Source organism: Lacerta agilis, chromosome 6, assembly GCF_009819535.1.
Source record: "Lacerta agilis isolate rLacAgi1 chromosome 6, rLacAgi1.pri, whole genome shotgun sequence".
In the NCBI taxonomy this organism is placed as follows: domain Eukaryota; kingdom Metazoa; phylum Chordata; class Lepidosauria; order Squamata; family Lacertidae; genus Lacerta; species Lacerta agilis.
Genome location: NC_046317.1, coordinates 10324017 through 10337149, shown reverse-complemented (window position 1 = coordinate 10337149; position 13133 = coordinate 10324017). Strand labels below are relative to the sequence as shown.

The window sequence follows — 13133 nt, the reverse complement described above, 5'->3', positions numbered from 1 at the left end:
AGTGGTATTTCCCAGATGCCAAACTAACCCAGGAGCAGTCAGATGCGGTGAGACCTTACATGCCACAGCAAAATTGGAAGTGAATCAAGGCCAGAACTGTGTTCTCTGAGTTGCCTCACTTAGCTTCATCTGGAATGCAAGCCACAACATTCAACATCGTTTCCAAAACTCCAACAGTGAATCAGTCACATAGTTACACTTCGTTTTCTAATGTTCGGTGCAACTTCAATGATTTATGGTCTTTCCTACTCCCTAGCGTGAGAAAGGCCTAAATTCTACCTGCTGAATCAACAGATAAAAAGATCTGGCTATTATGCAACGTAACAGATAAAACTATAAAGTGCGAGGAATGACTTTTAAGAGCTTTAGGAAATGTCTGCTTGCGTCTACCGTGAGTAAGCAAGAGGGGAAACTTGTTTACGTAACCCAGGTCAGATCTAAAACTCTCTTTTCCAGGATGAACCAACAGCCACCATCCACTGCCTGTGGAATTTGACATTTACGCCACCGTATCCATCTGTTAACTGTGATGTACAATTGCTACATATTTATATACTGTGTAGATTAATAGCATTTTTAATGACTAAATAATTAGATCAACTGGTAAAAATTTATTAGCTACGTATTCACCCAATGAGCACTATCAAGAACTGTACTCAAGAGAAAACATGGTCAACACAGCACTTGAAAGCCTCCAGACTGTCTGTCTTGGAACAGCTGAAGGTGCCTTCCTCCCTTGATAAGTCAAAGAACAGCATCAACTCGCAGCCATGTGAGGAAACCCCAGGTCAGGATGGAATCCCAACAGAAGTGCTGAAAGTTAGCCTCAACTCCTCCCTCATGACGTTGTCAGTTTGCATTTCTTAGTGCAGAAAGTATTGATCTGATGTGTAGAGATCTTTCCTATCCTAATTAATTCAAGAGGGTTCTGGAAGCCACTCTGTGTGAAAGAAACAAGCAGAAGGTTCATGATGTTTGGGTTATTCCTTCAGAGAAGCTGAGTACAGCTGGCTTAAACTGGTTCTCTTATCTCTTCTGTCAAGGTCCCACTAACTATAATAACAAGGCCAGAAGGAGCCTGGGTTTCACTCTCTTTCTTTTCCTTCTGGTGTGGTGTTCTGTATATAGCATGCTTATTGTTAAGGTTAGTCTTATTATAAGTTATTGTAAGTTTAAGTTAAGTCGGCTGCAACTGGATTTCTCATAGCCAGTGCCAATCCTGGATGTATTGGATTTGTGACCATGATGCTCATTTGCCTTCAGTAGCAGCAAAGCTCTGCTGGATGAAATACAATTGCTTCTGGTCTATTTTTGGGGAATCCTGCAACGTGTTTAAGTTGCTACTCTGCTAACTATACATTGGAATCTACAGGTGAAACTCGAAAAATTAGAATATTGTGGAAAAGTCCATTTATGTAAGCAATTGTTTTCATTAGCTACTGGAGTTTAATATATGATATAGACTCATGACATGCAAAGCGAGATATGTCAAGCCTTTGCTTGTTATAATTGTGATGATTATGGCGTACAGCTGATGAAAACCCCAAAGTTGAAATTGTTAATTTGGGGTTTTCATCAGCTGCATGCCATAATCATCACAATTATAACAAATAAAGGCTTGACATATCTCACTTTGCATGTCATGAGTCTATCTCATATATTAGTTTCACCTTTTAAGTTGAATTACTGAAAGAAATGAACCTTTCCATGATATTCTAATTTTTCAAGTTTCACCTGTACTCTGGATCAATACTGAGTAGAATTCAATGACAGATGTACCTCCACAGCCTCCTCCTGCAGTGTTGGGAACAACACATGTGCAACTCCAGCATTGTGACTCTCTGCAAAAAGAGGTCTGATTGAGAGGTAAAGAGCTGGTTTTCTCCAGGGGAAAGCAGTGGAACAAGTGGAAAAGTGGATGAGCCGATAGTCACAAGCGAACCTAATTTAGTTTGCATCAGCTCACGTGTAATATAAAGCCACCAGAAGTAAATGCAGTGAGGCAATAGCTCTGGGGAGATGAGAAGGGACCAAGACAGACATAATTATCCAATAAAATAGAAAATTCTTTCCAGTAGCACCTTAGAGACCAGCTGAGTTTGTTCTTGGTATGAGCTTTCGTGTGCATGGTACCTGAAGAAGTGTGCATGCACACGAAAGCTCATACCAAGAACAAACTCAGCTGGTCTCTAAGGTGCTACTGGAAAGAATTTTCTATTTTGTTTCGACTATGGCAGACCAGCACGGCTACCCACCTGTAACTATAATTATCCAATGCCATCTCTTGATTTGCAGACCACGCGTGAAACAAACCACAAATTTGAGAGAAATGGAAGTAATATATTGAAGTTCATATTTTATTAAGTACCCAATAACAAGGCAATAACAAATATTTTCATAGGACACCGAATATTCTCCAAGTATAAGAGAAGATGCATACAAAATTGCATTCTGTATAAAACTGAATAAGCCAGTGCTATTGTGTTTATGAACAAAATATTTAAAAAGATATATCTAAAAATATAGTACCAGCTTCTTTCTGTTTCACCGTAAATACTTTTAAAATACAACTGTAAAATACATTGTGCTTATTTTACTCTCGCAGTTTTAAACAAGTACTAATTAAAACTAACATAAAACTTGATTAATCAAGGATAGGGGTTTTAGTAATCCCTTAGTATTATACAAACATTTGAAAGTGGCTAGTGAAGTAGCTATTAAGAAAGAAAGCAGCTCTACCAGGTTCTTACTTATAGGTTTCACATATTGTAGACAATTGAAAAATGGAATTGTTCATAATAGATGCAGCCACCATTGGATAAGTAATCTCTCTGATAAACGAAAAGCTGTTAAAAAAATTACTGCAGACAGAATCATATACAAATTTAGTTTAGCTCCTACTAATTCACTGTGAAAACTGCTTTAACTCATTATAGCAATGATTGTTATTTATAGTTTTGACAGAAACAAGGCAAGCAATTAGAAAGTTCAGACCAGAGTTGAGAATTTAAGACACTAGATGCTTCAAAACAGCAAATGCAAGAAGAAATCCCAATATGGCACCTAAGCACAGAAAGTTTGGCTATCAAAATGATTCTTAAAAGGATTGTGGAGTTGGAAGGGACCACGAGGGTTATTTAGCCCAACTACCTGCAATGTTGGGTGAATCTTTCACCCAACATGGGGCTCAAACCCACGGCCCTGAGATTAAGAGTCTCATGCTCTACCAACTGAGTTATCCAGTACATCTGCCAGATCAGAAACACATCCATCCCCAACTAAATCGTAGAAAGGGGTAATATAAGACTTATCACCATGGAAGGCTTAAGTCATTTGTTTCTCAGGATCAATGTTTCAAATTAGGAGGTAGTTGTTACCAAAGGGATCTCACAAGCTAACAGTAGCCATTATCACGGTTGAAAGTTAAATTCCAGGTAGGGGAAAGCAAAGAAAGAAAGAAAGAAAGAAAGAAAGAAAGAAAGAAAGAAAGAAAGAAAGAAAGAAGAAAGAAGAGGAGGAGGAGGAGGAAGAGAAGTTTGGATTTGATATCCTGCTTTATCACTACCTGAAGGAGTCTCAAAGTGGTTAACATTCTCCTTTCCCTTCCTCCCCCACAACATACACTCTGTGAGGTGAGTGAGGCTGAGAGACTTCAGAGAAGTGTGACTAGCCCAAGGTCACCCAGCAGCTGCATGTGGAGGAGTGGAGACGCGAACCCGGTTCCCCAGATTACGAGTCTACCGCTCTTAACTGGCTGCATTCAAAGAGAATACAGAGCAGGGTTGCTGGTGAGAGACTTGGTCTGGGGAGTCTCAATGGAAGACCACATCAATGTGGCATACATCAGGAGTGGGTCACACCCAGATGTTTGTATCTTGCATTCATTTGGACTGGATTCTGGATTTATTTGATTCTGACTTCCACAAAGCAGCTTACAGTCTTAAATAAATAAATAAATAAAAACAAGGAACACGACAGAGTAATTTATATATGTTCCGCATAATGACAAGCCTTTTGTCTCTTTGATTGCTTGGCTTTTTGGCTTCAATAAAGTGCCGCCTCTCTGAACTCCGGGTATCTATGCAAAAAATGGGACTCTGGCCATGAAAGTTTATGGCACAATAACATTGTTAGGCTTAGATTTAACAGCCCAGTGGCACCTTGGGAGACAAACCAGAACCATTAGCCATTAGCTGAAATTCTGACAGTAAAAGCAAATTAACACAAAAGACCACGGTTGAATTCAGACAAACAATTAAGAAGCTATGGATATGGTGATAAAGTCGTCATTGGTAAAATGTACCTTTACTGACAGAATTTCTTGAATGTGTTGATTTATCTCCAATAATCAGGCTTCCATGAAATAACTACAACCATCAAGTGGGGGAAAAGGTGTATATGAATTCATCCTCGTTTTGCAGAACTGGGGTACAGTGCTAGTGATTAATGGTTATGGTTACTGCATTATGCATTTGTGGGGTGAAACAAAGGAGGCAGCTAGACATAAAATATCCAACAAAACCATAATGAAAACCTTATTTACAGTAGTTATGGGAATGTCTGGGAAAGTCAGTCCACCATGAAGAGCAAATCAGCTAGATCATTTTGCTCATAGATCACTGTGAGCTCTCTGGCGAAGAGGACTCGTGGTCAACTGCAGAGAACTGGTCCACCATATTTCAATCTTATCCTGAAAACAAAATTCTAAAATATGACACTTTAATTAGCCCTTAGTCCTTTTCTCAAAGGCACCGTTTCTTTGTTTTCCGAGGTTTGAAACAAGGCTTTGTAAGTAACCAGGAAGGGACATTTCTTTTGCTTGCAGTATATAATCTTATTGCTGCCCAATGTGTTACCTGCCGTTGCTACTGAAAACGTCTTCAGCATGCCAAAGGGCTCTGCGGCCCTTCCAGAATGTGTATCATCCAGCTCCAGGCACACAGCCTCACGACATCCCAGGTGCTAGTGGCAGCACCATGTAGTTAACTCTTCAAAGCTTCCAGTAGTGCAAAAAATAGAAGCTTTCAGCAGCAAGTGTCTCATTCCAAGTATGCATGAGTGGCACCTTAGCCACATAGCCTTGGAACAACCTAAACATTCAACCAATCAGATACAAATAAAAGACTTGCATATTCCAACAGTGGCACAGGGCTACATAGGAATGGTAGTATAAAGGACCTCTGGACGGTTAAGTCCAGACAAAGGCGACTATGGGGTTGCGGCGCTCATCTCGCTTTCAGGCTGAGGGAGCCGGTGTTTGTCCACAGACAGCTTTCCACGTCATGTGGCCAGCAGGACTAAACCGCTTCTGGCACAACGGGACACCGTGACGGAAACCAGAGCACACGGAAACGGCGTTTACCTTCCCGCCACAGCGATACCTATTTATCTACTTGCACTGACGTGTTTTTGAACTGCTAGGTTGGCAGGAGCTGGGACAGAGCAACGGGAGCTCACCCCGTCGCGGGGATTCAAACCGCCAACCTTCTGACCGGCAAACCCAAGAGGCTCAGTAGTTTAGACCGCAGCGCCACCCGCATCCAGTATGATAGTATGAAAGAAGGGGAAAAGACTATAGCGCCATTCAGATGTTATGCCCCACTGTGTGAGGGGAGGAATGGGGGGGGTCATGCTTACTGGCCCCAATTCCACATCTACATTCCCCCACCCTGTCCACACATTGAGGAGAAGGTCTGAAGTGGCCAGTCTGCTGCACATGTGTACGATCCCCCTAATATTTAGAACCCTGTGTGACCAAAGTTCAAAATTATGTCAGGAACCAGCATGAATGAAGCAGGCTCCTCACTGCAGACTATCCCCTAAAACCTGTGGACAGTTACAGGGGTGACAAGGGTGCAATGCGATGGAGTGGAGCCACCCATCTGGGCCCTGGTTTCCCCCTCATGTGATTCTAATCCAGGCATGGGCAAACTCGGCCTTCCAGATGTTTTGGGACTACAATTCCCATCATCCCTGACCACTGGGTCCTGTTAGCTAGGGATGATGGGAGTTGTAGTCCCAAAACATCTGGAGGGCCGAGTTTGCCCATGCCTGTTCTAATCCCATGAAGGAAGGGTGCGCAAAATGGTTTCATGTAGCAAACTGAGACAGTCAGCGAGCAGCAAGAAATCACTTTATGGAGATTTTCCTTTCGTTGCTCTTTCGCACACTACAATATTACCGCAGAAGACAAGTGAAAGGGTTGTAGATAAAGTGCTTTCTGCGCCACCACCAGAGTGACCTTTCAGACCCCATCCCAGAATTTTCAACCTTGCTTGAAAAAAGAAAAGTCTAGCCCTTTTTACCAAGTTAAAGAATAACAAGAAACAATATTCAGCCGTTATCTATGTATATGTAATAAAAAAATAAACAGTAACATTTTAAAGAAGCCAATTATATTCCCACTGGTGCTAGTGTACGAGTGAACTGGCGTTTTGTACACAGAGCATATTAGCACGAACTCATCATCAGACAATGGTATCAAAATTTTCTAGCGATTATTGCTGCACATTTGTATGCACACATGAGCTGCCTTGACAGGTGGCTTAGGATATTGTCATGACCGTAAGATAACTCAGTGCCATTTTAAAGTCTATAAAACGCCCACATTGTGTTTCTGCACTGTTTATACCAGAAGCAATTTTCTTCATCACGACGTCTGTCCAACCAATCCAGGAAGACTCTGCTCTGGGTAACGAAGCCTGCAATGTGTTGTCCCTATGTATGGTTGTTGCTTTGAGTCTTGTTGAAGTACCTCCTTGCCTCGACGCTGCTGAGGGATACTGAGCAGCGCGACGGGTTCTGTCTTCTGTACTCAATACTGTCCGCTATTGCTTGCTTGACTATCTGCAAAACAGAATCAAAACAACATTGAACTCATTAGTAGCACTTGATGATGCAGGATATGTCATGTCTACAGCAGTTGCCTCTTCCGGAAGCCACCACATGCTAAGTGGGTGTGAAGGGCTTGCTTACGTGGACGGTTTTTCAAAGCATGTACCGTATTTTTTGCTCCATAAGACGCACTTTTTTCCTCCTAAAAAGTAAGGGGAAATACCTGTGCGTCTTATGGAGCGAATGGTGGTCCCTGGAGCTGAATTGCCCAGGGGCCAAAAGCAGATTGTGCTTTTTATTTTACAAAGAGAAAAGGGAGTGTTGAAAGGACCCGCTCAGCAGCTGATCAGCAAGAGATCGGGAGAGAGATAAGAGTCCCCGGCTCCCTTTCAGCCCCGCCCTCCTTTGTTGAATGTGCTGCAGAGGGAGGTTGTTTGTTTCCCCAGGACATGTGACTGGCTGATTAGATTATCTGTCTGGAAACAGTAGAAAAGGCTCCCTTTCCTTAAGATTTTTCAGAAATGTGAGTTAAACCCCATAAAAATGGGGCTTTTCCTCTTTGCTTTTCCCCCTTTGCAAAAGGAGCTTTGCTTTTCCCCCTTTGCAAAAAAAGCTGCAAAACCTTTAGCTGATCCTCAAAAAAAAAAAAAAAAACCCAAACCCCAGGGCTTTTCCCTTTGCAAAAAAAGCTGCAAAACTTTTAGCTGATTCTCAAAAAAGGCCTTTTGCCTTTGCAAAAACAGCAGCAAAACCTTTAGCTGATCCTCAAAAAAAAAACCCCCAAACCCCAGGGCTTTTCCCTTTGAAAAAAGCTGCAAAACTTTTAGCTGATCCTCAAAAACAAAACAAAAAAACAAAACAAAACAGGGCTTTTAGAGGAGGAAAACCAGAAAAATATTTTTTTTCTTGTTTCCTCCTCTAAAAATGAGGTGCGCCCTATGGTCCGGAGCGTCCTATGGAGCGAAAAATACGGTAAACATGCCGCAGAAGAAACCAACTAACAACCAAACGTCATCAGATGCAGATGCTATTTGCCCGATTTGTCTTCTTTGCATAACCAGGAAAATCAGGTAATAAACATGCATTCCTTCCCCTTTCTTCAAATGACAGGTGGATTTGCATGCCTTGGGTACATTTTTATCAATGAAAACTGTTTAAATGTTATAAAGCAAGTCTTCTCCGAACTGGTGACTGGGAGCGGCCACCGAGACCACATAACACTGGTCCTGAAAGACCTGCATTGGCACCCAGTACATTTCCGAGCACAATTCAAAGTGTTTGTGATGAGCTTTAAAACCCTAAACAGCCTGGTATTGTATACCTGAAGGAGTGTCTCCACCCCCATCATTCAGCTCGGACACTGAGGTCCAGCTCCGAGGGCCTTCTGGCGGTTCCCTCAGTGCGAGAAGTGAAGTTACAGGGAACCAAGCAGAGGGCCTTCTCGGTAGTGGCGCCCGCCCTGTGGAACGCCCTCCCATCAGATGTTAAGGAAATAAACAACTATCTGACTTTTAGAAGACATCTGAAGGCAACCCTGTATAGGGAAGTTTTTTTAATGTTTGATATTTTTTATTATGTTTCTGTATATGCTCGAAGCCACCCAGAGTGGGTGTGACAACCCAGTCAGATGGGTGGCATATAAATAATAAAATTATTATTATTACCCTGAAATTATTGTCCTGCAGCAGAGCTGGTGAACTCATGGGAGACATTTATTCTCCAGACAGCAGCTGCACAAGATTCACTAGTAATTAGGCTCTGAAAGTGTAACTGTAAGGGTTTCACCACTGGAAATATGTATTCTCAGGATAGCAATTTACACACACACACACACACACACACACACAAGCATCCATACCTACATAGAGGTAGATTGTATATCTGATTGTATACAACGGGGGGGGGGGACATTTTCATCAGCATGGACAAATTACGTTGATGTTTCTGGTGAAAATGTTATCATTTAAACTTGGAATGGATCTCTCGCTCTTCATGCAACCAACCTATTTTGATCCTTATTTGTATTTTTACAAAAGAAATACAGAATGGAATTTAACCAGTAGGTGGCATGTTTTGATCACATTCTAACTGTCCATTTGGGCATCTACAGCAGAAAGGGAAAAAAGCACTACTACTTTCATTTAATTTTCTTTCCACATGAGGTACTTTACGCGGCAATGCCAAATAGAAAACCCGTCATTTGAGTCTTCTACACCCAAATCTGCCTGCAAGAACTTACCCTGGTGTACAGAGCAAATTCCAGGAACCCTTTGAACACAGCTAAGGCATAACCCCACTCTTAAAAGTGTCCTGGCTCCTCTTTTACAGCAATTCCTTTGTATCACACTCACTGGAAGTGTTTTCTTTGTGAAATACAAATAATTAAAAAAAAACAGATCTTGAAAGTGATAAGCAGCCCTCTTAAGAATAAACATAAATCAGAGGGTTGTGGCACCACACCCAGAAAAACCTGCACGCAGAGGGTGGAAAAGTCATTAAGAACCACCACTTCACTTCCACAAAGCATCTTTGAATTGAAGCAAGTTGTGCATTAAACATACATTTAAATTGTTCAGGGTATTAAACTCCATTAGATCGTGCAGTCTGCTGAAGGCCTCATTAGGGTACTGGAAGTTGAAGGTGGAGAACGGTGTATCGGGATCATCGAAAATATCAAACTCAGCAAAATCTTTCTCTTCTTGAGTTTCCCTTGGAACACCTGTTAGGTAGACCACAACGAAAGTAGGCATTTTAAAGGGCAAACTGTCCAGTTGATATACCACAGTTTAATATCTATTTGCGTGTTCAGACCTTTTAACCTCACCCCAAATAAATGCAGACAGGACTCAAATTTTGGTTTGGTTTTTGGCATAATTTAGGCCACGACTTTATTGATTACAGCAAGTGAGTGGTTGCATAGGCTCTGGTTCGACTAGCACCCTGCTCCGCAGGTAGCGCTGACCCAGGGTTCCAGCATAGGTCGGCCAAGGGTGAACACCCGGATATGCGGAAAGCCAGAGACATGCTGTATCCGCCACCCAAATGTCCCCCCCCGGACTCAGGCACAGGCACAACCCCCTCTCAGGTGTTGACCAAACCATTGAGTCCCTGGATTCCTTTAACGGAATACCTTTCACATAGGGATGGCGAGAGCGTTCTCCCATCCCTTTCACCTGAACCAGAGCCTATCCGCAACCTTACAAGTTGTGATGATTTGCTACGTGGCAGGTGAAACCCAAATGGCAACAGCCAATCAGCCAAGTGGGGAAAATTCCTGCCATGCCCCTGTCCCAACGACAGATGACACATGACGGCATAGCGAGATCAAGCGTACAAGCCCTAAAAGTAGGGAGAGGTGTGTGGGTGTTCCGATGCACGCACCGAAAGAGTCGTGTGCATGGGTATTTATAGGTCCCTCGGTCTGTTTAGCTTGCGTCCCATTGGCCAGATTGAGCCCTGCATTGAGGGACCTACTGATTGGGTGTTGTGGCTGTCAATCAAACCCCACCCACAACACAGGGGGTTGATTGCCAGGTCTCACCACAATACGTGCCCTCTTTAAGGGAGGACCCGATTTAGTAAAAGTAAATTAGTAAACCACCTTGAGTCCCAGTCTGGGGGAAATGAGAAATAATGATGCTGGTGATGATGAAGAGGTGAGTAAAAAAACCATGCACATAATTAAGAGAAAAGACACATAGAGAGAAAGATTAAAGTGTACTGTAACAGTATCTTTAGATAACAGGATTAATTTTGTGTTGTCGTTTTAGCCTACTGACCTGGCGCTTTGTATTCTCTAAAATTTATATTGGCTAAAACAAAGTGGATAATTGTTGGGCAGTCTATGTCAGAAGTAGGATTCTTGGGTTTGAAGACGTAGCACTCCTTCAAGCCTTCGCGGTCAAAAACATTTGGGTCTATTTTGGGGAAAGGAAGGTTGTTCATTTTCGCCCATTTTTCAGCAAGTAAAATTTCCTAGGAAGAAAGAAAGAAAGAAAGAAAAAGCAATGAGAAAAGGAAGGCCGGGACAGGCAGAAATGACATTATATGTGGTCACCTTAGTTATAAATAATGGAAACAGAGTACAGGCAAATCTCCATTTAGGCGGGGAGTTATGTTCCAGGTCACTGTGCGCATAAGCCTGTTCTGCTCCCTTCCGGTTCCAAGCATGACACATGTGTGCATGGTTGTGCATGCATCAAATGCACACAAATTTAGAGCTGCCATTTATATTTATACAAGAATAGCATGTAACATGCTGGCAGCAAGATAATGGACCAGTTCCCACGTTTACCTGGCAGACTCATGGTGTTGTTGAACTGACACCAAAAATGGCAGCTCCATGTTCGCATATTGGGTTGAATCCACGGATGTTGGTAGAGCACGAGACTCAGGTTTGTGGGTTCGAGCCCCTGGTTGGGCAAAATGTTTCTGCACTGCAGGGGGTTGGACGACCCTCGTGGTCCCTTCCAACTCTACAATTCTATGTCTTTGCACAAGGGGGGAATGACTTCTGATTGTGCAACAGGACTGCTCCTCCCTAATCTGTAGAGCAGGCACGTCCAACAGGCTGATCGTGATCTACCAGTAGATCACTGGAAGATCACAGGCTCCCCCAAAGAAGCTCAACAACTTTGGCTCCCCTAAAAAAAGCTAATTTTTTGCACCCCCAAAAAACAAGGCTTTCCTTCTCCCTAGAAAAGCTCAACAACAACAACTTTGACCTGAATGCCTAAAAAATGGGGCTTTCCTCCTTCCCAAAAAAGCTCAACAACTTTGACCTGAACCCCCCAAAAGATCACTGCGAGTTTTTACCTCTGTAAGTAGATCACAGTCCCTTGGGAGTTGGCCACCCCTGGTGTAGAGCATATTTGTGTGTGTGCAGTTTGGGGAGAGGGGGCACGCATGGCGGGAGGGGAGTAGAGGGAGAGAAAATTCCATTGGGTGAGCAGAAGTCATTCCATTTGCACAAGGACTTCTTGAAAACAACCAATCATCATTATGAAACAAGCTTTGTGTGGGGGGAGGGGGAAAAAACATTCTTATTTAGCACTTCCTCTGCACAAATTGCTTTGTCCTGGATTTCTCACCTTGAAAGGAGGACTAGAATCGCTGGGACGTGCCGAAAAATCAAATGAGATGATAAGGTCAACCCCTCGTTGTGGTCTTAAGATAATTGGATATGGCAGATTAAATGTAAGCCCACTATCCACAATGTGAATCTTTCTGCTCTTTACATCCAATGGCTCCATTATCCTGTCAAACTCATCAGGATCTGGGCAGAATGAGACAAACGACGCCATTTGTTAAAGAACACAATTCTAAAACAGAATTCTCATCTGTATCTATATCTCACATCTCAAAATGTTTGAAATGCAAATTTAAAATAATTTAACGAATATTAAACGCATGGTGTGAGCTATTTTCTAATGCTAAGCAAATATTGTAAAACCCTCTATGGGTGGTATTCAACCAAATATGGTTTATGAATCTTTGGGCAATTGTCTGAAACAAACCATCACATTTTCATTTCTAATACAGTGGTACCTCGACTTACGAATTACTCGACATATGAATTTTTCGACTTACGAATGGACATCCGTTGGCGGTTTTAGATGGGGTTTACTCGACTTATGAATTTTAGATGCGGTTTACTCGACTTACGAATTTTTCTGAATTTTTCGTTTCCAGTGCATTCCTATGGGGAAATCGCTTTTTTCGACCTACGAATGTGCATTCGGAACGGATTAAATTCGTAAGTCGAGGTACCACTGTAGGTTTATGGAGCCTTGAAAGATATTCTGAACCAGGCCACAGTCAACAGGCCACCCAAAAGCACATACTGACCTCATGTGTGTAGTTAGAAAATTGTGTAAAGATCCACTCAAAGCCTAAAGCTGCCATCCAATATATTTTCCCTACCATTTTTCAGCATTCTACTGTTTAAGATGGATGTCCACTTTTACTTTCTTCAAATATTAGGATTAGATAGTTATAAACATCTACAATAAGTTAAAAAAATATTTAGCAGAGCACAGATGGAAATGATGAGGTGCGGCCACTTAAAAGAAGAATGTGCTTTTCTGCATGTTCCTGAGTTATTTGAATGTTCAGGCTGTTCAGTGGGCGAATGTCCCACTGAACAGAGATATAGAAGGTGGCACTATTGTAAAATCTGAGCACAATTGCACGATGGCAGGAAATTCCATCTTACCTAATGACTTTTAAAACAAGGCATAATTGTTGTTATTTTGAGATACTGTGCCGTTGATGTGGCTCCAAGCATGAATGATGTAATA

General features: G+C 42.2%; 1 protein-coding gene across 1 annotated transcript in view; it reads right to left on the bottom strand.

Annotated features, from left to right (window-relative positions):
* Positions 1–6324: 6324 nt before the first annotated feature.
* PLA2G4A (phospholipase A2 group IVA) overlaps positions 6325–13133 on the bottom strand; it is an 84321-nt gene continuing 77512 nt past the window's right edge. The window contains exons 15-18 of the mRNA XM_033151387.1: positions 11925–12109; positions 10614–10809; positions 9396–9553; positions 6325–6846 (exon numbers count right to left, since the gene is read on the bottom strand). Of these exons, the coding sequence (XP_033007278.1) occupies positions 6718–6846; positions 9396–9553; positions 10614–10809; positions 11925–12109 (668 nt within the window). The 3' untranslated portion in view covers positions 6325–6717. The remainder of the gene's footprint in view (positions 6847–9395; positions 9554–10613; positions 10810–11924; positions 12110–13133) is intronic.